Source organism: Vombatus ursinus, unplaced genomic scaffold, assembly GCF_900497805.2.
Source record: "Vombatus ursinus unplaced genomic scaffold, bare-nosed wombat genome assembly UNPS02014773.1, whole genome shotgun sequence".
Lineage (NCBI taxonomy): Eukaryota > Metazoa > Chordata > Mammalia > Diprotodontia > Vombatidae > Vombatus > Vombatus ursinus.
Genome location: NW_020954551.1, coordinates 43,500,663 through 43,528,450, shown reverse-complemented (window position 1 = coordinate 43,528,450; position 27,788 = coordinate 43,500,663). Strand labels below are relative to the sequence as shown.

The 27,788-nt window shown below is 41.8% G+C and overlaps 1 protein-coding gene across 1 annotated transcript; it reads left to right on the top strand.

Moving 5' to 3' along the window:
- The first annotated feature begins 3,291 nt into the window (after positions 1–3,291).
- On the top strand, positions 3,292–25,450 carry RPN1 (ribophorin I). Its single transcript, XM_027863827.1, has 10 exons — positions 3,292–3,576; positions 8,128–8,192; positions 13,956–14,262; positions 14,778–14,987; positions 20,306–20,498; positions 20,672–20,771; positions 20,975–21,113; positions 21,357–21,476; positions 22,904–23,149; positions 24,638–25,450. Exons 1-10 carry the CDS (start codon positions 3,307–3,309, stop codon positions 24,818–24,820), a joined length of 1,833 nt encoding a protein of 610 aa, XP_027719628.1. The 5' UTR covers positions 3,292–3,306; the 3' UTR covers positions 24,821–25,450.
- The last annotated feature ends 2,338 nt before the right edge of the window (positions 25,451–27,788 follow it).

Sequence of the window (27,788 nt, the reverse complement as noted above, 5' to 3'; positions counted from 1 at the left end):
TCAGCAGGCAAGGATTCTTAAGGAACCTGCAAGAGGATAGAGCTAGGGTTTTTATGGAAAACGGCATGGGAAAGGAATGCCAGGGACACTGATGAGGTAATCTAAAGGTCCAACTGTCTTTGGGAGCTATAGATGAGAAAGTACAGGGAGTATACCAGACAGGGAGGGAGATGACAGAGGTATGGATCTGTGGAGTCTGGCAGGAGGAAGAGTCCTTGGGCCAGCCAAGGACAAAACTCCTTGGGCTGGGCAAGGCACCCGTCTCTCTCTGTCTTGATGAGAGAATGTTCTGCAACAAGGGAAAGCTTTCGCACAAGACAGGAACTTACTAAGAAATTGGGAGGCTTCCAAAGACATGATCTGAGGGCTGGGGCCTGAGCAGCCCAGCACTCTCTCACCCAGCTTTGTGTAGCTGCACTAGGGAGAGAGATAAGGGTCTTGCTGGGGCCCATGCTTGAGTAATTGCTAGGCACAGTGTCCTTGGGCTGGGGAGTGGTTGTCAGAGATAGGGTTTCTGAGGCTAAGGAGATATTGGGGTCCAAGTACAAGCACAAGCACCCAAACACAAGCACCCAAGCACCCCATCAGTGTGAAGAAAGCACTCCATAAAAGTGAGTTCTAGTTTACAAAAGGTTAACTGAATGAAAGAATGAATGTCACTTATCACCTTTTTCACTCCTCTTTAGAATTCTTCATAAGTACAAGATGGGAAACCAGTTTGTCTGGACAGAAGTTTGTCTGAAAAAGATCCTGAGTTTTTAGTGGACTTCAGATGAAGGATGAGTTAACAGACTGAATTGGCAGCTAGAAAAAATTCCTGTGATCTTAGCCTGCATTACCTGAAGGATAGTGCTCAGGATGAGATTGTCATCTCATGTCCTAGCACTCTGTCCTAGTAAGATTCCACTGAGAGTTGTGAGTTCAGATTTTCTTACCATATTTTAGGAAGAGGACCTTGATGAGCTGAAGAGTAGTGAAGGATCTCAGGTTGATTTCATATGAACATCAGTTGAAGGTACTGGGCATGTTTAGCCTGGAGAAGAAAAGGCTTGGGGTGGGGGGTTGGGGGGGTAGGGGGGGGCATGATAGCTTTCTCCAAGTATTTGTGGAAGAGGAACTGGCTTGTTTTGTTTAGGTATAGAGGGTAGATCTAGTAGAAATGAGTGAAAGTTACAGAGAGATGGATTTCTGCCACTAAACAAAAACTTCCTAACAATTGGAGCTATTTAAAACTGTAGTAAGTGACCCCTGTAGCTAGTGGGTTCCCAACACTGGAGAGCGCCAGGTGAAGTCTGGAGGTCCACTTGCTGGGGTTGTTGTAGAGGGATTCTCAGTCGGATACAAGGTTGAACTAGATGGCTTCTCAGGTCAACAAGCATTGACTAAGCACCTTCTATGTGTCTGGCATTGTACTAAATGTTGGGGCTATAAAGACAAAACAAAACAGCCCAACAATCCCTGCCTTCAAAGAATTCACAGACCAGTGAAGGATACCACAAACCAGTTAGGTCCAGACAAGATATACTAGAGATTAGCTGGAGATTATCAATAGAGGGAAGGTGTTCTCATTAAGCTGGTTCTGAAAAGGCTTCTTGCAGAAGGTAGGTTTTACTTGGGATCCCAAGGAAGTCAGGGAAGCCATTGAGATGAGGAGGCCGAGTTTCAGGCATGGTGGACAGTGTGTGATTGACAGATGCAGTATCTTGATGAAGGAATGGCAAGTAAGGTCCTCCAACTCTGAGATTCAGTGATTCCTTGAGGCTACGTGGAGACAACTCCAGGGATGAACGTCTCCATCTCTAGTCACTGGGCAACACGGGTTTTTGTACCCAGATTTCACTTGGGTGTTCATTCTCCTAGGCTATAGGTTTTTAGGAAACAGTCCTAGCCCGAGGAAGTTTCCAGGCTTAATTAGCCTCTCTAAGGACTTATTCCCACATCAAAGTGTATCCTCAGCAGCTAATTGTGGATCCACACTCAGACAGGTTTGGGGACATCCTACATTTCATCATCCAACACATATTTGGCATCCCAGGATGGTCCTTTAGGCACCCTCAAGACCTCCTGGGGGTGGGGCCACATAAGTGCTCCTTGACCCTGCAGATTTCCCTCTGACTCCTGACTCCTGGCTAGGATTTTTGCTGGCAGTTACATTTCACAAAGGGATATATGATTTTCCTTCTCTGGTCCATTTGGCTCTTCATTGTCCTACCTCCTGTAAACTATATGCTGCATTAGTCTGCAAAAGTGATGATTTGAGGTAAATCTCTGAATAAGGGATATTGCATAAACCGTCACATGTGTTGGTCTTATTAATGTGTTGTTATTGAACCCCTTTCTTTTATTACAAGAGATGACTTGGAGAGAGGGGAAGAAAGGAGGATGAATTCCAAAATGAAGGTTAAGAAAAAAAACCCACAAAAGATATTGATAAATTTTTTTTTAAAAAAAGAACCTCAATTTGGAGTCAGAAGAGCTAGGTTGAAATCCTGCCTTTACCCCTGTGACTATGGTGAAATCATTTAAATTTTCTGTACCTCAGTTTCCTTCTCTGTAAAAAGAGGCCTTTGGAGTATACTCATAATAGCTAACATTTCTAAAGCTCCTTGAGCAAGCTTTTATATATATATATACACACACATATATTCATACGTATCTGTATCTATATATATGAATAACACAGGTTATTTCATTTTATCCTCAAAACAACCCGGAGATGAAAGTGCAATTATGATCCCCATTTTACAGATTTGGAAACTGAGGCACAGCACAGTGAAGTGATTCATCTAGGGTCTGAGGCATAATTCGAACTCAGGCCTGTCCATCTCCAAGTCCAGAACTCTATCTAGACTATGACCTCTGAGAAGTCTTGGACACTCCGATAATCACTTGAGAGGGTGTGGTTGCTCCGCTTCTCTAAGCCTCAGTTTCTCCATTTGTAAAGTGGAGCTAAAGGATATTGGAAACCCCCACCTCGCAGGCTGTTCTGAGGAAAGTGCTGTAAAAATAATAGCAGGGGCGTTAATGATTAGTAGTTTGCTGTCAGGCGCCTGACAGCGATGCCCCGGTTGCCTAGGAGACGGGGTCCTCAGCAGAACCCAACCCCCCCACCTCCTGTGGGCACCGCCATCTTGTGGCCCCGCCTCCCGCCCAATGAGCGGATTCTCGGGGGCGCGGGGAAGGCGAAGGAGAGGGGGAAGAGGAAGCCTCAGGCTCAGGTTCACGAGGCTGCTGGGCCGTGTCTTGCTCTCGCCTTCTGCGCCTGCGCCCGCGCCTGCGCGTGGAGGGTCTGCTCGGTCCGCGGTCATGGAGGCGCCCGCTACCCGCCTGCTGGTACTGCTGTGGGCCGTGGGGGCGGCCCACGGTGCGGCCGCTACCGCCGCCGCCGCCGCCGCCTCGGAGACGCAGCTGGTGAATGAGGACGTGAAGCGCACGGTGGACCTGAGCAGCCACCTGGCCAAGGTGACGGCCGATGTGCTGCTGGCGCACCCGGGCGGCTCGGCCGCGCCCGTCTCCTCCTTCCTGCTGGCGCTGGAGCCGGTGCTCGAGGTCCGGCTGGCCCACCTCGGCGTGCAGGTGAGCCGGGGTGGGGTGGGGGGGATGGAGGAAGGGTCGGGGGCGAGCGGCCGACCGTCCCTCGGGCCCCTGCCGAGGAGCAGACCTTGCACTCCCGGCCTCTTACCTGCGCTCCTCCCGCCCCCCCCGGGCCCGCCCCCCCCCAGGCCCCCCCCCGCCGGGCCTGCTCCTCCCCCCCGGGCTCCCCGGGCCCCCCTCTCCTCTTCCGGCCGCCGCGGACTTCCGCGTGTGACCTGCCCGCCTGCAGCTGACTGACACGTAAGCATAAGGCCGGTGTGCCGGCCGAGACACGCCACTCCACTTTCAGCCCCGGGCCCGGCACCCATTCCTCCGGGCCCGCCGACCCCAGCCCCGCGTCCTCGGCTTGCGGGGACCTCGGCCTTGTCCCCGAGCCGCTCCCCTCCGTGGCTCCTTGACACTGGGAACTTTGCCTTTTCTTTGGATCCGTGTTTTAGCCCCGGCCCACCTCCGCTGGAGCTTCTCCCCATCCTCCTTAATCCCCGTGTCTGCCCTCCAAGACCACCCCCAACTTTGCATGTTCTCCCCTGGGACACAGAGCTCCTGGAGAGAAGGGACTGACTGCCTGGCACACAATGGTGCTTAATAAATGTTTATCCACTGGCAGTGAAGCAGTAGACGTGGCCTCGTAATCCTTAAAATTTAAGAAGCATCCTATAGGACCCTTTAAACAGAATACTAAAGAAGTGGTGTGTGATAATAATGTCATTTATATAGCACTTTGCAAAACTTTTGCAAAAGGATTTACAGAAGTTTGGTTTGCAAAGGACTTTACAAATGGTAATTCCTTTTATCCCCACAATAACTCTGGGAAGTGAGTGCTATAATAATATAATAATAGCACATAACAATTCACATTTTACCGATGAGGAAACCAGGTTAAGTGACATGTCTAGGGTCATACTGTGTAAATATGAGGTCAGATTTGAAAACAGATCTTTCTGACTTCAGGGCCAGGGCTCTCTGCAAATTGTAGAAGCTGCTTTTGCTTTCATTTACTTTCTTATAAATGGGTAACTGCTTTTTTGAAACTTTTCCACCTTTGGTTTTGGGAAGAGAGTCAGGCTGCTTATAGTTTTGATTTACATTGTTACCAGAATAGCATTTAGTAAGTGGTCACTTTGACTTCTACTAAGAGCAGCATAATTTGGTCTCTAACTTAGAGACCAAAATTATATCTTCAGTTGCCTTAGTTATGAAATTGTATTTATAGAGTAGATACCAGCATTGGTATCAGATTTGACTTCTGAAACTTTTTCATGAAGTGCAGAGTATAGAAGACATGATTTAAATACATTTTGGAGCTAAATTGCTCTCCAAGTACTATTTTCTGAAACATGAGCAAAAGTTCTGTTTAAATGGGTACTGATTTCTTTTTATATGGAAAATAAATTTTTTATGAAGTTCAGCCCTCATTAAAAAAGGGTGTTTTATATTATTACAGAAGCAAGTTGTCTAAGAGTATATAGCTGAAGGATAGTTGTAAACCAAGTTTATGTAGGTAGAGATTAATTTCATTGGTCTATAAGGCCTTCAGTCTTCCTTGTTTGCATTTATTCAGAATCAGTAGTCTTCTGCAGCTGTTGTGCAAATCATGGCAAAGCGTGTTCTAAAGCTGGGGCCATTCTACACTATGGACTACTACTTTCCAGAAACTTAGGTGTAAACTTTGGTTGCAGTTTCCATGATTTTTGCAAGAGGTAAGTCTCTTGCTCCATTCATACTTCATAGAGTTTTAGAACTGAAATAAACCTTTAAGATCATTTGAGCCTCCTAATTTTACTAATTAGAAAATAAAGATCCAAGAAGATGATGTAATACGCCTATGGTGGCAGAGTTGTAATCAGAACCCTGGTCTCCAGACTTCCAGTCTGTTGTTATCCAGTACACTTCTCAGTCCCCATTATTGCTTTCCCCACATGCTTCACTTGTCCATGCTGCTTTACCCTCATTTTAATTCCCAGATGACTGCTGTTTTAGAAAAGAAGCTGTGGCTTGCAGGAATGAGCATTCTTTTACGCCCTGATGGGTGGCTTTAGGCTGTATTGCTTTGATGTGCCTCTGGGGACTTTGAAGAAGTATTGAATTGTCTATTGATGGACCAGGCACAGTGCTAAACTCTGAGGATGTAAAAAAAGCAAAGAGAGTCTCTTCCCTCAGGGAGTTCCCATTCTAATAGGGGTACACAGAAAGGTAAACCCAGAGGCACTAACATTAAGGGAAGGTTTCTTGTAGATGGTGGGATTTTTGGCTGAGAATGAAAGGAAACCAGGAAGTAGAGGTAAAGAGTGGTGAGAGTTTCCGGCATGGGGAACAGCCAGCGAAGGGAGTCTGGAGATGGAGTGTCTTATCCCAGCAACATCGAGGCCAGAGTGCTTGGGTTGGAGAGTATGTGGAAGGGAGTAAGATGTAAGAAGACTGGAAAAGTAGGAAGGGCCAAGTTATGAAGCGTTTTAAAAGCCAAACACAGGATTTCATTTTTGATCCTAGAGGCAATAGGCTGCCTTTGGAGTTCATTGACTTAGGAGGGTAACATGGTCAGACCTTAAATTCCCATTGGCAGCAGTCCTTTGGATTCTCCATCATTCCCTTGTAATCTCCTCATTTTGCAATATTATTTCAGCCCCAGAGCTCAGACCTCTTCAGTCCTCTGTGCCCCTGGAGGGTGCCCAGGCCAGCCATCTCTTCCTTTCCTCCAGGCTGTACTCCTCTGGACTTACCCATCATACCTTCTCCCTACCCCTTTCAGTTTCCTTTTGTGTGTTGTCTTCTTCCATTTAATTGTAAGCTCCTTTTCCCCTTTCTTTGTATACCGAGCTTAGCACAGTACCTAGTACATCCTAGGCTCTTAATAAATGTTTATTGACTGATTGACTGATGTGTGCTAGGAAGATCACTTTGATGGCTGAGTGAAGGATGAACTAAAATGAGGCAGGGAGGTCAACCAGTAGGTCAGCCAGCAACCAACCAGTAGTCTAGGTATGAGGTGCTGAAGACCTGCACTCTGGTGGTGACGGTGTCAGAAGAAAGAAGGATATCTGTGAGAGATGTTCTGTGGATAAACTGGACAGATCTTGGTAACAGATGGTAGATGCTGATACCTAAGTGCTGTGTTGCTTTGTGATTCTTAAAGCACGGTATATATGTCAGTCGTTGGTATTTGGCATATTATTTCTTGGCATATTTTTGTTATTACTCTTGAGAAGAGACAGAAGTGTGCCATCTTCCAAGAGACCCTCAATCAGTTGTACTCCTTTTGCTTAAATGGGATTAAGATCACGAATATGAAAAATATAGTGACCCCACACTAGTAATATGGTTGGCCAACCAAACAGATCAAAGGTGTTTTATTGTTCATGAGTATTTTTCCTCTTCCTTTGAATCTAGTAGGATTCAAATTAAACTCACAAAAATCAACATTTTTTCTATGTAACAATAACCAAATCCAAAAGAGGATAATAGAAAGGAAAGTCCCATTCAAAGTAATTATAAAATGCATAAACTATCTAGGAGTCAAATCTATCAGGGCACGTTTAGTACTTCTTTAGATGCAGTTCAGAATACATCTTAAAGAAAGAAACAACAACTTAAGTAACTGTAATGATATTCAGTACTTGTGGTTAGGCCATGCCAATATGAAATCCAAAGACCATCTGAATTAATTTATAGATTTAGTGCTATTCCAATTGGCTAGACAAAATAATAAAATTGAGAAAAACAAAAATGAAGGAGGAATAGCATTTTTAGACCTTGTACTATTTTAATAACACATTGTAAACAAATTGAGTGTTCACATATTGGGGAAAGGCTAAATCAATTGGGATATGTAATCAAACAAATGTGGAAAGAGCCCTGAATGTAGTCATGGGACCTCTGTTCAGATATCAGCTGTTCTACCCAGTAGGCAGACCACTTAACCTATCTGGGTCTATTTATTTATCTGCCAAATGAAGGCTCTGAATCCTGTGACTTGTCTCGTTCTTTCTAACTCTAGAACTGTGATCTGACACTGACCACAAGGAACAGCTGATGGGAAGAATTCGAAGAAATAGGGAAAGGCTTTATGAAGTGATGTGGAATGGGTGAAACAAAGTCAAAAGGACAACCTACATCATTGTTGCAGCTTGTAAATGACAGTTTTAAATAGCAATAAGGGTTTCAAAAACTGAAAAATGTTGGTATTAATGTGTAAAGCATACATCCATCCTTTAAGAAAACAGTGGAAATGTACAGAGTTAAGGTTACATGCGTCACAAGTTCCAGTCGCCCTTATATTGTTTTACTTGAGAATAGAATGTTTTACATTGTGGAGGATTTGGTTTTTAAGCAGGTAAAGGGTTTTCTTAGAGTCACAATTCATTGTCATTGGTGATCTCATTACACCCAAGCCAGTGAAGGTGATAGGACTATCACTCCTGAAAAGCTCTTGCAGGTTGGAGGTTGTTATTTTTGAAGTTATAAGTCAAATGAAAATGGATTCAGAATTTGTGATCTGAAAAAGCATAGGAAATAACTCTGTGTGTTCTGTTACAGTTAAAGGGAGAAGAAGAGGAAGAAAATCATTTGGAAGTACGAGAAATAAAACTTAAAGGCAAAAGGTAAGCAGTCTAATGAGTATTTATTAAATTTTGTTTATAACCAGCTTCTTAAATTTCTGTATTCACCTCCATACTTCCTGAGTCCAATTAGCATTTTTCTTTGAGGCTTTTTTGGTTGCTGTTCTCACGTTGTTATCCTCTGAGTTTACATCTTGGTCTTCCCTGTCACTGTGGTAGCTTTTTATGGTCAAATTCTTTTTGTTGTTGTTAGCTTATTTTTCCAGCCCATTTCTTGACTTTGAACTTCATGTTAAAGTTGGGTTTTGCTTGATGGAGTGGGAGGTGGGGAGGCACTGTCCCAAACTTCATGCTTTTTTGTATTGCTGCTTTCAGAGCTAGTTCTCAGGATCTACAGGTTTTTAGTGCTTCCAGGGTGGTGTGATCCTGAAAGAGTTATGGTCACTGTTCTGGTCTTTACTGAGGAAGAGTCCCTGGTCCCATGCAGCTGCATGCTCTAGTGTTCCTCACTGCTTTGGTACTGTGACCAGGTTACCTGCTCCCTTGTGACTGTCCCCCAGTGTTCCTCGCTTGTCCTGGAACTGTGACCCAGATCTGCCTATGGGCAGTAGAATTGCCAATCAGCACCAGCAAAGGGTCCCCTGCAAACTCTTTCTGACCAGTTTTCTGAACCCCCTTACTGTCTCTGGGCTGAGAACTCCTGCAGCTGCTGTCGCTGCTGTCGTTGTGGTATGTGTGGGCTCCAGACAGACCTTCACCACGGTGTTACAGACGTCTGCCAATCTCTTAAGTTTTCATACGTTGGAAAAATATTTTACCTTGATTTCTTGTTGGCTCTACTGCTCCTAAATTTGATGTAGGGGAACATTGGGAGAATTCAGCTGGGTGACAGCCCTAATATGCCATCTTCCCCCTTTTCCTTGGCCAGTGCTTTGCCAAGCCCCAGCCTTGGATTACTTTTATCATCCTCTTCCTTTAATCCTACCCACAAGCTGTTGAATCGAATTGGAGGAGGTCAGGATATTGTGCTAATCGGGTCCACTAAAAATTTACATTGTTTAATTTCAACTGGACCCTCACCATAGCAAGGCAATGCTACTGCTCTCTCCTTGCCTGTCTGCTGTATTTGACATTGTTGATTGTTTTCGTGGATAGTCTCTCTTGCTTGGTTTTTGTGACACTAATTCCTCTTGATTTCTCTTCTACTTGTCTGACCATTCCTTCTGCATCTCCTTTGCCGGATCATCATCCTTGTCCTGCCGCTGAACTGTGGGTGTTCCCTGAGTCTTTGTCCTGGGTCCTCTTATTTTTTTCCTTTTCTCTATCCTGTTTACCTTGGTGATCTTATCAGCTCCCATGGGTTCAGTTACTATTTCTAGGTAGATGATTTTCAGTTCTGTATGTAATATAGTTCCACTCTTGTACCTCAAATTGCCTATTAGAAGTTTTCTCATTGCATGTCCTGTAGGTGTCTCATAGTTCACTATGTCCCAAACAGAGCTCATCACTTCTCCCCATCTTCCTCTCATTCACACTTCACTGTTACTCTTGAGGGGAGCACATCCTCCCAGTCTTCCAGGTTCCAAGTCTCACTCTTATTCCTCTTATATGGCTGGTTTGCTGCCAGGTTTTGTCTTTTCTAACCTCCCTTCATCCCTCATGTACACACCCTTCTCTCTGCTCACATGTCCATCTTTCTAATTCAGGCCCTCATCACCTCTCACCTAGACCGTCATAGTAACCTCCTCATCAGTCACCTTGCCTCCCCTCTCTTCTCATGTCAATCCATTCTCCATTCATCTGCCAGAGTGTAGAGCTGACCACATTACGTGTTGGTCAGTAGATTCCAGTGGCTTTCTCTTGCCTTGGGGATCAAATGTGAAGCCTTCTGTCTTTTCAAAGCTCTTCACAGCCTGGTGCCCAGGCCCCGGCTCCTTCCCACATTTGCAATGTAATCCTCCTTTTCTCCGCTCCACACACTCAGTGGTTCAGTGATAATGGTATTACGGTGCGCCAGCTTCTGTCTCTGCTTTTGTACTGGCTTTCCTCCGTGTCTGGAGTGGTCTCCCTCCTCACTTCCATCTCTTGATATCCTGACTTCTTTCAGGATTAAGATCACATGCCACCTTCTGTAGGAGGCCTTTCGGTTCTCTCCAAAGACTTTAGCCTTCTAAGGTTACCTTCCTTCTATTTTTAACGTATCATCTATGTGCTTAATTATCCACATGTTGTTTCCCTCATTGTAAGCTGTCTGTAAGCTCCTTGGGGCCTGTGTTGGGAGTGTTATTCTGTTGCTGCTTTTCCTTGTATCTCAGGACTTAACACTGTGCCTGGCACGTAGTAGGCATTTAATAAATACTTGCTGATTGATTGGACTCTAGTCTGGCCTCTGTCCTGTCGGCACACTGAACAAGTCACTTAACCTCATAGGTCTCTAAGACTGAGTCATAGGAAGTTCTTTGGTGGGCACTTCCACACCCGTGAAGTCATAGGTTACAAAAGGTTTTCATCTTTTCACCACCTTGTGAGGAAGGTAGGACGTCTATATTATTATCATCACTATCTTGTACCAAGGAAACAGATGCAGTTTGGTGAAGTTGCTTGCTTCTGAAGTCACATGGTTAGTATGTACAGGACCCTTGGTAGGCTTTTATATTTCAAATCTGTTGCCCTTGCATTACCACATACTGCTTTCGTTATAAAGTCCCTGTCATTTGTTGCTTTGTGGCAAGGGGTTCTGAACCAATAGGTTGAAATTTACCAGTAGAATTCTTTACTTTTTTTAAAAATTTGGATTAAGTTGTACGACTTTGTAATTTTAATAAAGTAGTATTATTTTTCATATTTCATTCGTATCTGGCTGGTTGACCAGAAATGAATTATACTTATAAATAGATGGGTTTTTTAAGTGAGGAAAAAACAAGTCCAGATAACAGTTGTGCTTTGGTGATATCTATAAAGGTCAAGGAATTATAAAAAAAAGTTTGTGTCATACCTCTGTCCTACCTCTTCTTGATTTTATTTCTTAATACCTTCAAGGTTTGGTCATCAATGTATCCTCAAATTAGAGATGTAGTTTCCATGAATATGTTGCTTTTTTTTTAAAAAAGTTTTTATTGGTCTTGTTTTTTTAACATTATCAGAATTTTCCCCAGTGTCCTTTCCTCTTCTTATCCTGGAGAGCCATCCTATATAACAAATAATATTTTTTAAAAACAAGAAAAAATTGTAAACCTGTTAAGTACTTTTGGAAAAGTCTGAAAAGATGTTCAGTGTACCCCACTTGTGGACCTCTCACCTCTCCACAAGGGCTGCAGTAGTGGGGTGTCTTTTCCTATTTTTTTGGAGCCATGCTTGTTTTTTGTAATTTTGTACCACTTTTGATTTTTTGTGGTTCTTTCTATTTACATTGTTGTGGCCCTGTGTACATTGTTTTCTTGGCGCTGCTTAATTCACTCTGCATCTGTTCATGTAGTTCTTTTTATCTGTAGTCATCATATTTGTCATTTTTATAGCACAGTCATATTCCATTACATTCATGTACCACAGTTTGTTTAAACATTCCCCAATAGATGGCATTCTCCTTGTTTCCAGTTTTTTGTTATCAAAAAAAGTAGTGCTATAGTGTTCTGATGGTAGATTTCAAAGATATTCTTAGAACTCCCATGTTGGTTTCTGTCATTAGATCCCCAGCGTCATTGTTTGCTGGATTTCCTAGCAGGAAAAAAGGCATCATAGTCCCTTTGGCACCCTCTCCTCCTATTCTACTAGTTATTTGCCTGTTCTGGTTTTTGGTTTTTGGGTTTTTTTTGGTATTTTTTTGGAGAAAGTTTTCTAAGAGGAAGAGTAGGAGCAGGGAGGAGGAGCACAGTGTCAAATTCTTTTCCTTACTGCCACCTTTCATGGGACAGTGAAAAATAACCATTCGTGGAAAACAAATCTTATGTATATCTGTGAATTATTTATTTATCTTGGATACCAAACCCTTATCAGAGAAATTTTGGTACAAAGATTTTTTTGCCTCAACCACTTGTCTTCTTATCCTGGATGCATTAATGTTGTCAGTGCAGAAACCTTTCAGTTTTAGGTAATCAAAATTATCCACGTTGTCTTTTGTAATTGCCTCTATCTTTTGCTTGGTTAAGAATACATCTCCTGCCCATGACTGTGAGAGGTATATGATCTGTTTCTCTTCTAATTTTTTTTTTTTGGTATAATCTTTAATATTAAGCTCACGTATCTATTTAGAATGTATTGTGGAATATGGCATAAGATATTAGTCTAAGTCTAATTTCTGCCAGATTGCTTTCCAGTTTTCCCAGCAGTTTTTATTATATAGGGAGTTTTTCCCTAAGTAACTTATGTTTTCTACTTTATCATACACAGCTGTATGTCTTTTATATAGTTATATAATTTTATATTTATATATTTATATGTTTTTATATATATTTTATATTATAATATAATCATGAAATATATTTATATATTATATATGTAATTTATATATTTTTATATATTTATTTTACATTTTATATATTATATATTTTAAAGACCACACAAACTAAATTTGGAGAGATTTGCCATTAGATTGTCTGCAAGGCTATGAACTTTTTGGCCACAGCAATTAAAAAATATATATATTTTACCTTTTTTTCAATTAGCAAAAATCTGCCTTCTCTCCCTTCCACTCCAAGCTCTGCCCCTCTCCCTTCATTAAGTCTGAAAGAAAAATAATACCCTGTTATAAACATGTGTAGTCAAATAAAACAATTTCCCCTGGCCATGTCTAAAAAATGTACTTGTCATTCTTCACTCTGAATTCTCTTACCCTTCTCTTGGAAGATGGGTAGCATGTTTCATCATTAGTCCTCTGAAATCATGGTTAGTCATTACACTGACCAGAGTGCCTAATTCTTTCAGTATTGTTTTGCCTTTACCGTATTGTCATTGTGTACATTTTTCTTCTGATTTTGTTCACTTTACTCTATGTCAGTTCATACAAGTCTTCTCGGGTTTCTCTGAAACTATCCCCTCCCCTTCATCATTTCTCACAGCACAGTAGTATTCCATCACCTTTATATGTCATAACTTATTCAGCCATTCCTCAACTTATGACACCTTAACCCCATTGCCTAGCCAAAAAAAAGAAAAGAAAGTCCTCTACTTTATTAAAGGCCAATTTTTCCCCTGTAGGATTATACTCAGTTTTGCTGGGTAAGTTATTCTTGGCTGTAAACCTGTATCATCTAGGTGGCCCAATAGAAAGAATGCTGGACCTGGAGTCAGGAAGACCTGAGTTCAATTCTGGTCTTAGACACTTCCTAGTTGTGTGACCTTAGGCAAGTCATTTAACCTGTGTTTGTCTCAGTGTCCTCATCTGTAAAATGGGTATAACAATAGCACTTAAACTTCCAGGATTGTTGTTAGGATCAAATGAACTAATATTTATAAAGAACTTAGGACAGTGCCTGGCATATCATAGGAGTTGTGTAAATACTAGCTGCTATCATCATCATTATCATTGTCATCATCATCATCATCACCATCACTATTCTGGAATATTGTATTCCAAATGTTCTACTCCTTTATAGTCATGGCTACTAAATTATGTGTGATCCTGACTGGGCCACAGGCATTCTGTAAGGTCATCTATAAATTATAACAGGGTTGTAATATATGTAGGTGGGATGAGTGCCTACAATGATCAAATTAGGTCTTTGGAAGATCTTTGTTGCAAAGTGATCCTGTAACTTTGAACTGCTAGAGCTTTTATGTTTTTTAATCCATTCTTTATTTCTTCTGCAGTGGGAAATTATTCACAGTGAAGCTTCCCTATTCGCTAGCCGGAGGCGCCAGAATCCGAGTGGTCATTGAGACAGTCTTCACTCATGCTCTGCAGCCGTATCCAACCCAGATCACCCAGTCAGAAAAACAGTTTGTGGTTTTTGAGGGGAACCATTATTTCTATTCACCCTACCCAACTAAGACACAGACCATGCGTGTGAAGCTGGCCTCCCGAAATGTTGAAAGTTATACCAAACTTGGCAATCCTACCCGCTCTGAAGATGTGCTGGATTATGGTCCCTTCAAAGACATTCCTCCCTTCAGTCAGGTAAACTTTTCAGCCTAGGCCTATTCAGAGATAACTGGAGCAAATTATTTATAGACTGACCACCTGCAGGAATGGAATGGAATAGTCATTGATTAAACTACCTCTTGCCTGGCCCTATGTCAAGCACTTTACAAATATCATCTCATTTTATTCTCACAACAACCCCGGGAGGTAGATGCTATTTATTATTTCCTTTTACAGTTGGGGAAACTGGGGCAGATGGTTTAAATGACTTCTCTAGGGTCACACAACCAGTAAGTGTCAGACTGGATTTGAACTTGGGTCTTTGTGACTCCAAGCCCAGTGCTTTATCTATCCACTGTACCATCACCTGCCTGATAATAGAACATATTGCTTGGCTGCATAATGTAATCTATATAATGTATGATGCTAGGCACCCTGAAGGATATAAAGAATAACAGAATGCTGATTTCATTTAAACTTTTGAAATATTAAATCCTCTTTATCCTTTTTTTACCAAAAATTGAAAGTATTTGTTTTTCTTTCTCTGACAGGATTCTTTTAAAGTGCATTATGAGAACAACAGCCCTTTCTTGACTATCACTAGTATGACTCGGGTCATTGAAGTTTCTCACTGGGGAAATATTGCTGTAGAGGAAACAGTAGACTTAAAACACACCGGTGCTGTCCTTAAAGGGCCCTTTTCCCGTTACGACTATCAGAGACAGGCAGACAGTGGGATTTCCTCCATCAGGTCTTTCAAGGTGAGTTGCTGCTACCTCTGAACTTTGATGTAGACATTCTTGCCATATGGTTTATCTGCCTTTTCACTTTGAGTCCCAGCTAGATACCCCACAATGTGTTTAGTGGCTGGTGAGTTAATGGCAAGATGAAGGTGATGGCGGAGCACCGAGGAAGTCTTAATTCTAGTAGGATTCCTGCATGTGAAGGAGGTCTTGCACTGTTCAGGTACCCGAAGAAAAAGTATAAAGAGTGAGCAGAATGAAAGCTGCTAGTGGAAAGGGCGCCTGGTGGGGCAGGGAGGTGTAGGCACTGACAGTCTGGGTGAACTCATAAATAACTTGGTTAAATCGTACAGTGTGAAATATGTAGATGCTTGAGCACGTTTTATTCCTGATTTGTCAGCGCTGAACCTTCTAGATCATGTTTTATTTTATTTTTGTCATTCATTATCTGGTTCCTGTATTCAGAATTTTCAGGCTAAACCTCACCTTTGCTAAAAGTCATAATTGAAAAATGTTTTGTGTTGGTGTCCTTTAGTTTGCTTCATAGTGCAGTGTCTATTCTTCTAATTCTTGTTTTTCATTAAAAATTATTCTTGATGCCGTTTTTTGCTTTCACATTTCCATATATATCCCCACCAGCCCAACAAGTAACAAAGATTAAAAAAGAAAAAAAATTTAACAAAAGTGACCAATATTACTTACTTATAGTATTATATTATATACTTCCAATATTACATTACTTACAATATACACTTAGACCATATTCCATACCCTTAGTCTCTCATCTCTGCAATGAAGGGAGGGAAGTTAGTATGCTTTTGACTGAATGCTAGCCAAACCATCCCTCAGGAGCCATTCGGTTTTCCCACATTCTCCCTAATTCTGAGTATTGTACCTGCCATTCTGCCAACACTAGAAGTCTGAAGCCTTTCAGAAGAGTACCTTTTTCTTAGCGATAACTGGTTTGGTGGGTCTGCCTAGTTTGGGGCATGGAGTTGGATTTCTTAGGTTTGTGAGATCACTAAGGAAGCTTTGGATATACTTTGTTAGTCAGGTTCCGAGGCTGAATAGAGCCTGAAATTCCTAGAAGAAGGGGAAGAATTTCTTAATGTTCCCATAGCTTTGCTATGCATTCTTTAAGCATAACTCTGGTTCCAGATTGACAAATTTAGGTGTTACAGGTGAAGTCCTGATATCAGTACAGTGCTTGCCACATAGTAGGCACTTAATAAATGTTTATTGACTTACTGACAAATGTCAGAGCTTTTGTATGAGGGTTTCACAGGGTCTAATTGGTGGAATTTATTTCTGAATGTAATTTCTTTGTAGACAGATCCTTTGGTCATTCAGTGTCACTCGGACCCTAAAGGAATTGGATATGATTCAACTCTTGGTTGTGATTCTCCTTTCATGGAATTCCTTTGGCAGATATTTATCCAGTCCTGTGTGTATTGTCTCCTATTAAACTGGGAACACCTTGAGAGCTGGGATCGTCTTGCTTGTGTCTCTAGTGCTTAATACAGTGCTTTTTCATTCCCTTGCCAAGGATGTAGGATGGATGTGGAAACATTCTCCTCAGGCATCTGGATGCACCACCTAGCTGCCTCCCCCTTCTTTTTTCAAAACAATGATTTATTCATTCATTCATTCATTCATTTATTTGTTTTGACGAGGCAATTGGGGTTAAGTGACTTGCTCAGGGTCACACCACTAGTGAGTATCATGTGTCTGAGGCCGGATTTGAACTCAGGCCTCCTGACTCCAAGGCCGGTGCTCTATCTACTGCGCCATCGAGGTGCCCCCGTAGTTGGTGCTTTTGATGTTTCATTTTGAGCATCCTCAAGGGACTTTATAAAGCCCAATATGTTGTCAAGAATGAGGTGAGCTCTCTAAGTTCTTTTAACTGTTTCCTTTTTGATTTGTTGTACTTTTAAAATATGTCAATTTTATTCACATGCTACCGAAGATAAAATAATGTAAAGTATATGTGAGAAGCTCTAGCAGTCAGAGATTATGTTGTGCCTTGGCCACCATATTGTGGGAGAGCAATGTTGGTCAGATGAAGCATAGATGCAGATTGCACCTCTTCCACAAACTCACTCTGTGCAAATCTCATTTCTCTGAGCCTCAGGTTAGTTCTCTGGTAAGTGAAGGGGTTGCACTAGGTGATCACCAAGGTGCTTAATAGCTCTCAGATTCTGTGTGATCCTGTGAATCCACAAGGACATTGCTATTACCAACACCAGAAATTGTGTATGCTGCAACACTTGTTTCTAGCATCGAGTCCTCAATGTGCTCCTTATTTTGTGGGAAATAAAATCAAATGTAGATTCAGTATAGATTTTCGGTGATATAAAATGGTTGATAACATTTTCCCTCTTATTATAGCCTTTCATTTTATTTCCTTTGAGGTTATACTTGGATACTCAAATAGCACTTCATTTGAAAAATACATTGGGGGTCTTAGTGGACTTGAAATGCCATCAACAGTGTGATAAGGCATTCAGCAAAAATAAACTGATGTGACCTTAGGTGGCATTAAAAGAGGCATAGTCAATTGACAAGAGCTTATTAGGCATTTATAACGTGCCAGGCACTACTCTAGTGGACAGAACGAGAGCAAGCCATACCTTGGTCAGACCACATTTGTAGTGTTTATGTTCATTCTGATCACCCACGTTTTGGGAAGGGCAGCATTGATCAAGCCAGAGAGCATCTGGAGCAGGACTCCTGGGTGAGTGAAGGAACTTGTGAAGGTGCTAAATGCAGACCAGTTGTAGGACCGGGGGTGGTTATTCTGGAGAAGGGACAATGTGAGTGAAGAGGAAAGGGCTGTCACAAAGAACAGATTAGGCAGAACCAGCAAATAGCAGAAGCTGCAAAAAGATGTCAAGAAGAATTTCCCAACAGTTAGAACTGTCCAAAAGGGAAATGGGCCACCTCAGTAGGGGTGGTTCTGCTTTTTAAAAATCTTCAGGGAGAGTCAGGATGACCACTTCTGGGCTAAGTGGACTGGCATTACATGGCCTCTGAGATCTCTTCCAACTTCTGAAATTGTATGTTTGATTTCATAAGGAATGTCTGATAATAGTAGAATGTTTTGATCCTGGGTACTTTAAGATCCTCAAGTATTAATTTTTTTAATAATTTTTTAATTGATTTTTTTTGTTTCTCACATAATCATAGTTATCCCAAGTGTCTCTCTCCCTCTCCTCCAAGAGAGGCATCCCATGTGACAAATAGTATTTCTTAGAAATAGAAAAAAAATCAGCACAATTGATAAGACACACTGAAAAAGTTTGACAACATATGCAATGTTTAACACCTATGGACCTCCCCCCTTCCCAAAGGAATGGATTGAAGGTGTCCTCTCATATCTCTTCATTTGAGTTCTGCTTGATCTTTATCATTTTTGTTACATTCTCTTGATTTTTTGGTGTGTCATTGATCTTTCTCTTTATGTTGTTGTAGTCACTGTATATATTGATTTCTTGCCTCTGCTTACTTCACTCTGCATCAGTTCATATACATCTTCTCATGCTTCTCTCTACTCATCACATTCGTACTTTCTCACAGCACGGTGATATTCCATTACATTCATGTACCACAATTTATTTAGCAATTCCTCAATTGATGGGCACCTACTTTGTTTTCAAGTCTTCCCTATCACAAGAAGTGCTTCTATAAATATTTTGGAGTATATAGGAATATTTTTCACATCAGTGGCTTCCATGGGACATAAGCCTAGTAATGACGTCTAGGTTCAAAGGGTATGGACATTTTAGCCACTTGTATTTGCATAATTCCAAATTGCATTCCAAAAGGATTGTTATCCTTCCGGGTCCACCAACAACATATTAGTGTGCCTATCTTTCCACAACCCTTCCAACATTAACTATTGCCATTTTGGGTCATTTTTTCCATTTTGCAGGATATGAGGGTTGTTTTGATAGGCATTTTTCTCATCAGTGATTTGGAACATTTCTTTCATATGGTTTTGTATACTTTGCAGTTCTTTTGAGAACTGTTAGTTTGTATCTTTTGACCATTTATCTATTGGGGAATGGCTGTTTTATGTTTATCAATTGTTTATATAATTTAGATATCAAACCCTTATCAGAGAAATTTGATACAAGTTTTTTCTTATTCAGTCATGTGTCTCTGTAGAAGCATTTCAGTTTCATGTAATCAAAGTTATTCATGTTATGTTTTTAGTTGCATTTTCATAAAGAACTTCATTATTTCTTGGAAAAGTCACAAAAAATATTTAGACTCCTAGACTCTGTCATGATTCTGGTTTTTACATTTTTTCTTTTAATAGATTGTAAGAAGCCACTGTGTATATAGTGTTTCACTTTGTTTTAAAAACAAATAATTGTATTGCATAGTTTTGGAATATAATCTTTGGGGAAATAATTTGATTATCAGTATGCCCCAATGTAAATATTTTTACTCATAAAAAGATATCAAATATTAAGAAATGTTCCATTTCTGTCCGTCTGCCCCTCATACTTATTTCCTCTGAGGATCTGAATGGTATGTAGTCATGGGACAGGGTTATCAAACAGGTATTGGCACCAGAGGCGGTATATAAAAGTTTGCTTCCAAGACCCAAAGACTGGTAGTGTCTGAGTCTTTCTAAGGTGAACAGTTAGTCAAAATGTTTTATCAGTGTAACTATATGGGAGCTTACTAATTTGTTTCTACTTATTTATTTTGTGTTTATATGCATATATTTTAAATATATATTATTTACCACTTATTTCTAGATTCTGCCTCCCTGTGCCTTCCAAGTAAAGCTCAAACTTCTTTGCTCGACATTTAAGGCCCTCCATAATCTGATCCAGCCTGTCTTTCTAGCCTTATCTGATATTACTCTTTACGTAGTACTGTACGCTTTAGTCAGACTTACTACTGTTCTCTGTCTTTTGAACATGCCTTATATTTTCCTGCCCTTGTTTATGTTCTTCCCTTTGCTTGGACTGTCTTCCCTCCCTCTCTGTGCCACTGAAGATTAAAACCCAATTCAAATGCTGCCTCCTCCATGATGTTTTCATTTATATACCCCTTGTGGGTAACAGTCTTTCTTACATAGCACTTTTCTTCTTCTCCCTCACTCACCATATTTCCTTGTAATATTTTGCATTCTAGTTATATGTTTCTACTTTATTTCCTTACTAGTCTGCAGTTTCAGGTAACAGGTCTTAAGTAAATGCTTTGTTTTTCTCCAAGCCAAAAAAAATACATAAAACAGATGCTTAATAAATATTTGTGTGAATAAAGAGCAGAGAGAGATTTAGGTCCACGGTTTTAAGGGACTTTCTTTTCTCTTGCAGACCATTCTCCCTGCTGCTGCTCAGGATGTTTATTATAGGGATGAAATTGGAAATGTCTCTACCAGCCACCTTCTCATCCTGGATGACTCTGTGGAGATGGAAATCCGCCCCCGCTTCCCACTCTTTGGTGGCTGGAAGACGCATTACATTATTGGCTACAACCTTCCAAGCTATGAGTACCTTTATAATCTAGGTCAGTAATGATTTGTCAGGGGGACACCTGAATCTGGCTTTACTCCCAAACAGTCTATCTACCATTAGTTAATTCTCTTGTGGTAGATGTCCATTTCTTTGTTTCCTAGGGAAGGTTGTGGTGAATCTGTGTCCAGTTAAGAGAGTCCGGCCTGTGATTCTTTGATTTTGCAGGTGACCAGTATGCCTTGAAGATGAGATTTGTGGACCATGTGTTTGATGAGCAAGTAACAGATTCTCTGACTGTGAAGATAATACTTCCAGAAGGGGCTAAGTGAGTATGGTTATTGATCTTCTTTCCCATGTGCTTTAGCTTTCCTTTCTGACTCTTTCCGTAGCCTGAAGTCCCCATGAACAACTGAGAATAGGTGTGCCGTTAAGCTGTGAGTTGGGGATAACCTCCTGAGCATCTTGTGTATAAGAGGCTTGGTCTGGGTGTTACTGGTGTTTGAAGACAGTCTCTTCTCTGCTTCCCAGGAACATCCAAGTAGACAGTCCTTATGAGATCAGCCGAGCGCCAGATGAGTTACACTACACCTACTTGGATACGTTTGGCCGCACTGTGATTGTTGCCCATAAGAACAACTTGGTGGAGCAGCACATTCAGGACATTGTGGTGGGTGGCTCTCACTCTCCTCCTGGCCCGCTTCACACTCCTTTACTGACTCTTGTTTGCAGAGGAGGGTCTCTGGTGTAGCTGTGTTGAGCTGGTGTGGTGGCGAGGAGCTGGCCTGTTAGAGATGGGGCTTTTGTGCCTTTTCTTTTTAACTCAGTTGGCCCTTCCTGGGTAATTTTCCTCAACTGTGGAGACAAGTTCCCATTACCCATAGTAACAGTCCTTCTCTCTTTCTTGTCTCAGGTGCATTACACATTCAACAAGATCCTCATGTTGCAGGAACCCCTGCTGGTGGTTGCAGCCTTTTATATCTTGTTCTTCACAGTGATCATCTATGTGCGACTGGACTTCTCCATCACAAAGGTGTGCCACATTCTTCTTAAGAGGCAGGGGGTGGAAATCCAGAAGCCCCGTAACTCCACACAGAGTTTTAAACACATCCTATTTCCCCCCCCCCATTTTAAAAAAAATTCAATTAGTCCTTCATAATTTAAGTCTCCTTTGATTAGAGTGAGGTCTTATTCTTTTCCTGATCTAACTGTGTGCTCTCTAGAGCACACTCTTGTGGTCAGACTTGGAATCTATACAGTCCAGAACGTGACTGGCTAGAGGCCATTGGAGAACAGGTATTGTTTGGCTCATGTGTTGGAGTAAACTCTTTGGGAGGTCCACATCCTGAAGTGGGTCATCTTTGTTTCAAAGTTCCCTCAGGATTAGTCACATTAATTCATTCTAAATGAACATATACGAGACTGTTTTGTAATCACTTATAAGGGGAAACCAAATTATTTGTCAGAAGGTTGCTTACTGAGCAGAGCAGCTGAGAAAAAGAAATAAATATGTTTACAGAGAATTCATTTGGGTCCTTTTGGAACTTGAAAAAAAAAGCCTCCCTTAATTTGGTGGGACTATCTTAAGAATTGGCATCAGCTTTCTTGTCTCTAAAGTACTTGGCTAGTATTAAGTATACATCAATAAACTTAATTCTTCTACTTTGACTTTGGTTGCATATGAAATTTCATTTTTCATTGTTCTACATCCTTGTGTTTTCTTTTGTTTCCTGTTTCATCGCCCTTTTTAATTTCTTGTTTGGCTTTGATTTCATCTGGCTTTCTAGGGTCACTTCTAATGAGTAGCATGTTGGTTTATATTGTTCCAGAGGGATTTTGCTTTGATTGTTTTTTATTTATTAACCAATAAGCTTTTATTGAGCCACTATCTATTTCCTATAATCACAGTTGAGATTTGGTCTGTGTAGGACCTACCTACACATGCATATTCTCAGTCATTCTCTGATACTCTGTAGCATCTGTTTAACATCATATGAACATCCTTATGTTGCTTTTGGATAAGTATGTTAGTGATTTGTGGGTGATGAGGAGGACAGGGCATATGTGATGGCCAGGCATGGTGCCAGAAGGAGACATTTTGAGGTGCCAAGACCTTATATGTGTAGTTGATTAGTCGTGTGCTGCCAAGACAAGAAGTGAAAGTCCCAAGTCTTCTTCATAAGACTGCACCTCAGGGAAGGGCAACTCTCTTCAACTTCTTGTGATTTTCAAATTTCTTGCATTCATAGTGGCTTCTCTGTCATTGGACTGTTTTGGGGGAATAATTTTATGGAAGTTGAAATGTTCTTGGGGGACAGTATGTTTCTTTATGACTTTCTAAAAAAAATAGTTTTTCTCCTTCAGATAGCTGTTATTCCTGGATGCTATTTGTGGGATCAAAGTCAAGATGAACTTGGCCTTCCTGACCTTTTAAATGGCAAGTGTATCTTCCCTCTGTAGGATCCAGCTGCTGAAGCCAGGATGAAGGTGGCTTGCATCACTGAACAGGTTTTAACTCTGGTCAACAAGAGATTAGGCCTATACCGTCACTTTGATGAAGCCGTCAACAAGTACAAACAGTTGAGAGATGTGTCCACTCTCAACAGTGGCAAGAAGACCTTGGAAATGGAGCATAAATCCTTGACTAATGAGATTGCATCTCTGCAATCCAGATTGAAGACTGAGGGCTCTGATCTTTGTGACAAAGTAAGAGATGTGGGCAGCTCTTTCTTGTTTCATAAGTGTGGCATCATGCCGTATTCCTGGTGACCATTTCCCAAGGGTTTTGGTATTTGAAGTACACCACTGTCTTGGCAACATTAGCAACTGTACTTCACTCTTTTTTTTTTTGTTTTTGGCTAGGCAGTGGGGTTAAGTGACTTGCCTAGGGTCACAGAGCTAGTAAGTGTCAAGAGTCTGAGTCCGGATTTGAACTCAGGTACTCCTGACTCCAAGACTGGTGCTCTGTCCTCTGCACCACCTAGCTGCCCCCTGTGTTTCACTCTTTTTGAATTGGTTTTTTTTTTTTTTTTTTTTTTTTTTGGTTGGGCAGTGGGGGTTAAGTGACTTGCCCAGAGTCACACAGCTAGTAAGTGTTATGTGTTTGAGGCCGCATTTGAACTCGGGTCCTCCTGAATCCAGGGCCAGTGCTCTATCCGCTGTGCCACCTAGCTGCCCCCTATTTCACTCTTACAAGAACCATCCTAAAGCAAATGGAATTATCAGCACATTTCAGGGAAATGCAGGCCATGGTATTTTATGGGTTTTCTGGTGATACTAACCAGGGGCATAGAAATTGAAGTTTTGGTGTTTCTGTTTTAGAAAAAGCGTCTAAAGATTATTAGAAACATCTCTAAGAACAGATGTCTTTAATAGAAACCTGTCAGTTTAATGTATGTTAAGTGCCTCCTATGTGCTTTGCACTGTGCTAAGTTGAAAACCCAGTGCTAAATGCTGGCTGGGCTGTACAGATCCCGGAATGAATTTTTCTTCCTAGGAACAAGTTCAGGATGAGGCTTTTTTTTTTTTTTTAAACTTGCTAACTCACTTTGCTGGCCTTTCATGATGCTGATGTTGAAAGGTGTCCCTGTCCTTGTATTGGAGAGATGAGAGTAGGAGGAGCACTGACTTTGGAGCCCCTTGGAACTAGCTTGTGTCCTAGCTGGGCATGTACCCTCTGACTATCACTTTCCTCATCTACAAAATGGAGAAAATACTTGATTTACAAGATTGTTGCACCCAAGTTATGTTATGCCAGTCATAGGATAGAGTTCTGGGCCTGTAGTCAGGAAGGTCTGAGTTCAAATCCCAGCTCATACATTTACTAATTGTATGATCCTGGCCAAGTCACTTAATCTCCATCTGCCTGTTTCCTCAACTGTAAAATAGTAATAACACCGAGCTGTTGTAAGGGTCACATGAGGTATTTGTGAAGCACTTTGTGAGTTACAAGGTAGTATGTAAATGTAAGTTTTTAAGGAAAGCACGTTTTAAGCTTTAGTGCAAATAAATGTCTCGGGGATGATGAATATGATGATAGCATGTCAAAGGCAACCAGGCATCATTTCTTTTCCTTGACGTGTTAGACATTAGGACTCCCAAGGTATGTTAACTGAAACAGGTCTGTGTGGGAGCTCAGAGTCCCACTTTTCTGCAGACCTCTTTACCGTCCATTCTTCCTCTTGCCTTTTCCAGGTGAGTGATGTCCAGAAACTAGACGGTCAGGTGAAAGAGCTTGTGCTGAAATCATCGTTGGAGGCAGAGCGGCTGGTGGCCGGCAAGCTCAAGAAAGACGCCTATATTGAGAACGAGAAGGCCCTTTCCAGCAGACGCCAGGAGCTGGTCACCAAGATCGACAACATCCTGGATGCTCTGTAACCTGCAGCACTGCCTTCGCTACCTAGGAGTTGCATGAGCAAAGTGCTGGTGTGGACCCTCTGAGCTCAGAGCAGCCAGGCCTTGGGGGCAGTGGGGAGGCGTTAGGAATGGTGGAAGGATGTTGACTGCCAAATTTTGCAAGTATTGTATGGATTTTAAATATTGGTTCCTGACCCCTTGTTGTTGTCCCTAGGAGCAGTCAGGTCAGCTGAGGGTACTAGGAGTCTTGCTCTTCTGAAAACCTTTCCTGTGTTTGTTTAAACACACACACACACACACACACACACACACACACACACACACACTCTCTCTCTCTCTCTCTCTCTCTCTCTCTCTCTCTCTGTCTCTCTGTCTCTCTCTCTGTATTTTGAGGAAAGGAATCTGAGTTTGTACTTTTTTACTCCTCACATTCAGCAAATGCTTATTAAATGCCTGTTGTGTGCAAAACCCTCAGCTGAGTGTTGGAGGAGATATAAAGCTTATATAAGGCCTAGGATTATACTTGGAGTTTTTTAAACACTTTGATTTGTGCCCTCCTAGCTTCAGATGTTTGGGGTTTTGTTTTGTTTTGTTTTTTAATTTGTGTGAGACCAAACTGAAATAAACCAGGGACTGTGAATGTTTACTAAATTTAGTCTTTATTGTTTCTCATTCTAAACTTTGAATTGGTAAAATATCTAAGCTCCCCATTGTTGTGTAGTACAGACTGGAATGGAGGAGAAAGGGAAGACTTTTTTTTTTTTAAAGAAAGACACCTTTTATAATACAAGCTTTACAGAGGGTATAAAAATTTACTATGGAGGATGCTGGTCTTTGGGTGGTTGGAGAAGACATAAGGCTGTCTAGTGCCTTTGGAAAGTTCCTCTCTCCCTTCTGTCCCTCTGCCTTTCACATTCCCAACACACAGCTTCTCTGACCCGAGCAAACCTTTGGGCAGCTGGAGAAGAGGGAGAGGGATGCCAGAACTGGTAGTGTAGAATTATGGGATCATAGGTTCTTTAAACTGAAAGTTTAGGAAGTGGGACTTGTGGAGATGATCAGTCATTGTCATTGATTAAGCTTCCCTTGTGTGTCACTCATTTATACTGCTTTTAACCTGCATTCACTTAGAGCTTGGTGAGAAATAACTAGGCCAGATTGGACTCTTGGATTGATTTCATCTGGGCATCTGGTAATAGCATGATAATATTGAGGTAGTAGCATTCTAGCCCCTGGCTTGTTGTATGCAGCCTCGAAGATGATTGTTGGGTTGTAACTCCTGGGCTATCCAGTTCACAGGTAAGAATGGAAAGATTTAAGGATAAATACAAAGGGCATTGATTGGTGCCCTTTATCTAATTTTGGCTTCAGCCTTCTCGGCTTCTTTTTCCTTCTTTTTTATTCTTGCTTCCTTCTCCCCTTTTGATTTATTCTTTCCATCCCTTCACTCCCCCATGCATGGATTTAACGAGTTATAGTTCCCTTGTCTTATTTTTTTGTTTTTTGATAATTAATTAGTTTTTAGTTTTCAACATTCACTTCCATAAGATTTTGAGTTTTAAAATTTTTCCCCCTCATTCCCCTCCCCCTCCAAGATGGTGTGCAATCTGATATAAGCTCTACTTATACATTCATATTAAGCATATTTTCCCATTAGTCATCCTTTGTCTTATTTTGAAAAGCAAGCGAATCGAACGTTTTAGATTTCTCTTCAGGACAAAGTGTGGCCTAATATGTGACAGAACCTTTGCCCCAGTTAGTGATCCATGAAGGGTTAGTGGTTAGGGGGATGGACCCAAGAGCAACCTTCATGGAGAAGGAGCTGGCCACCCTTGCTACTACCAAGCTACTGTCAGATGAGTAAGCCTGAGAGCCCCAGGAAATCAGTGTCCCAGACCCAGTCCCCCACCAGTGGCTCCCTTATTCACATCCCTCTGAATCTTGCTCCACCAGCGTCCCACTCTAAAGCTATCCACCCCTCCCACTGTGCTCTTTGTAATTCCTGCTCCTTTTTACCTCCATCTTCTTGTACTCACTGAGACTTGGCTCCCTCCTGATGACACAGGTTCCCCGGCCACCCTTTCCTAAATCTTCCCCTCCTCTCCTCCACATCACTGGTCGTAGCGAGGGAGCTGGAGTATTGCCCCTTCTAGGCTGTCCCTTGCTGAGGTGGAGGCTCATTCAGGATTGAGTTTATCATCCACAAATGCACCGTGAATGTGTTCATGCCCTTTGAAATTCCTCTGTGACCAGTCTGTTGTCATTCCACCTCCTGCTTTGCAGCTTCAAAACCTGCTCTTCAGCCTCACTGCAATCGCTAATCCCTCCACCCCTCAGTGTTCTCCCAGGTTGCACTGGCCACTGCCCCCTTCCCCAGTGACCCCTTGGTTAACTAGGTCAACCTTATACTATCCTCTCAAGGCCTCTGCCCTTTGTCCTGCCAAGCCGCCTCCTTGTATTATTCCTCTTCTGCTACCTTTGTTCCTATCCACATGCTACAAACGAAGATGGAGAAAATCATCAAACTGGACTAACCAGGTCCACTCAGGTTACGTAATTTTGACTGGCCGTCACTGTGAGAAAGCACCTAATTGACTCACTGTCCTACTCAGTGCAGTGGTTTTTCCAAACCTCCTCATCCCTCTTCAAACCCTTCATGGCTCCTCCTCCCCGCACCCTTTCAGCTGAGAACCTTTCTTCATATTTCACCTAAAAAATGGAGGTCATTCACTGAGAGCTTCCTTCGCTCCCTGCCTCATCTCGCCACACTCAGCTACCTTCTCCTACTTTCTTCTTTTCTCCTGTCTTGGGAGAAACATGCACAAGTGATCATATCCCTACAGACATGCCTGTGTCTCCCCCATCCTCAAAAAACTCTTGTTGATTGTTTCTGCTGTCATCCCATAATTTCTTCATCTCTAGATTCTGGGCATTTTCCCTGGCAGTCTCTCATGCCTAGAATGTCTCCCTCCTTATCTTTGCCTCCTGG

What these genes read in the sequence shown, in the direction of transcription:
- RPN1 (XM_027863827.1), top strand. Translation starts at nt 3,307, where the DNA reads ATGGAGGCGCCCGCTACCCGCCTGCTGGTACTGCTGTGGGCCGTGGGG. An exon ending in ATACTTCCAGAAGGGGCTAA is followed by an intron (nt 20,772 to 20,974) that starts GTGAGTATGGTT and finishes TCTGCTTCCCAG; the next exon opens with GAACATCCAAGTAGACAGTC. An exon ending in GCTCTGATCTTTGTGACAAA is followed by an intron (nt 23,150 to 24,637) that starts GTAAGAGATGTG and finishes TGCCTTTTCCAG; the next exon opens with GTGAGTGATGTCCAGAAACT.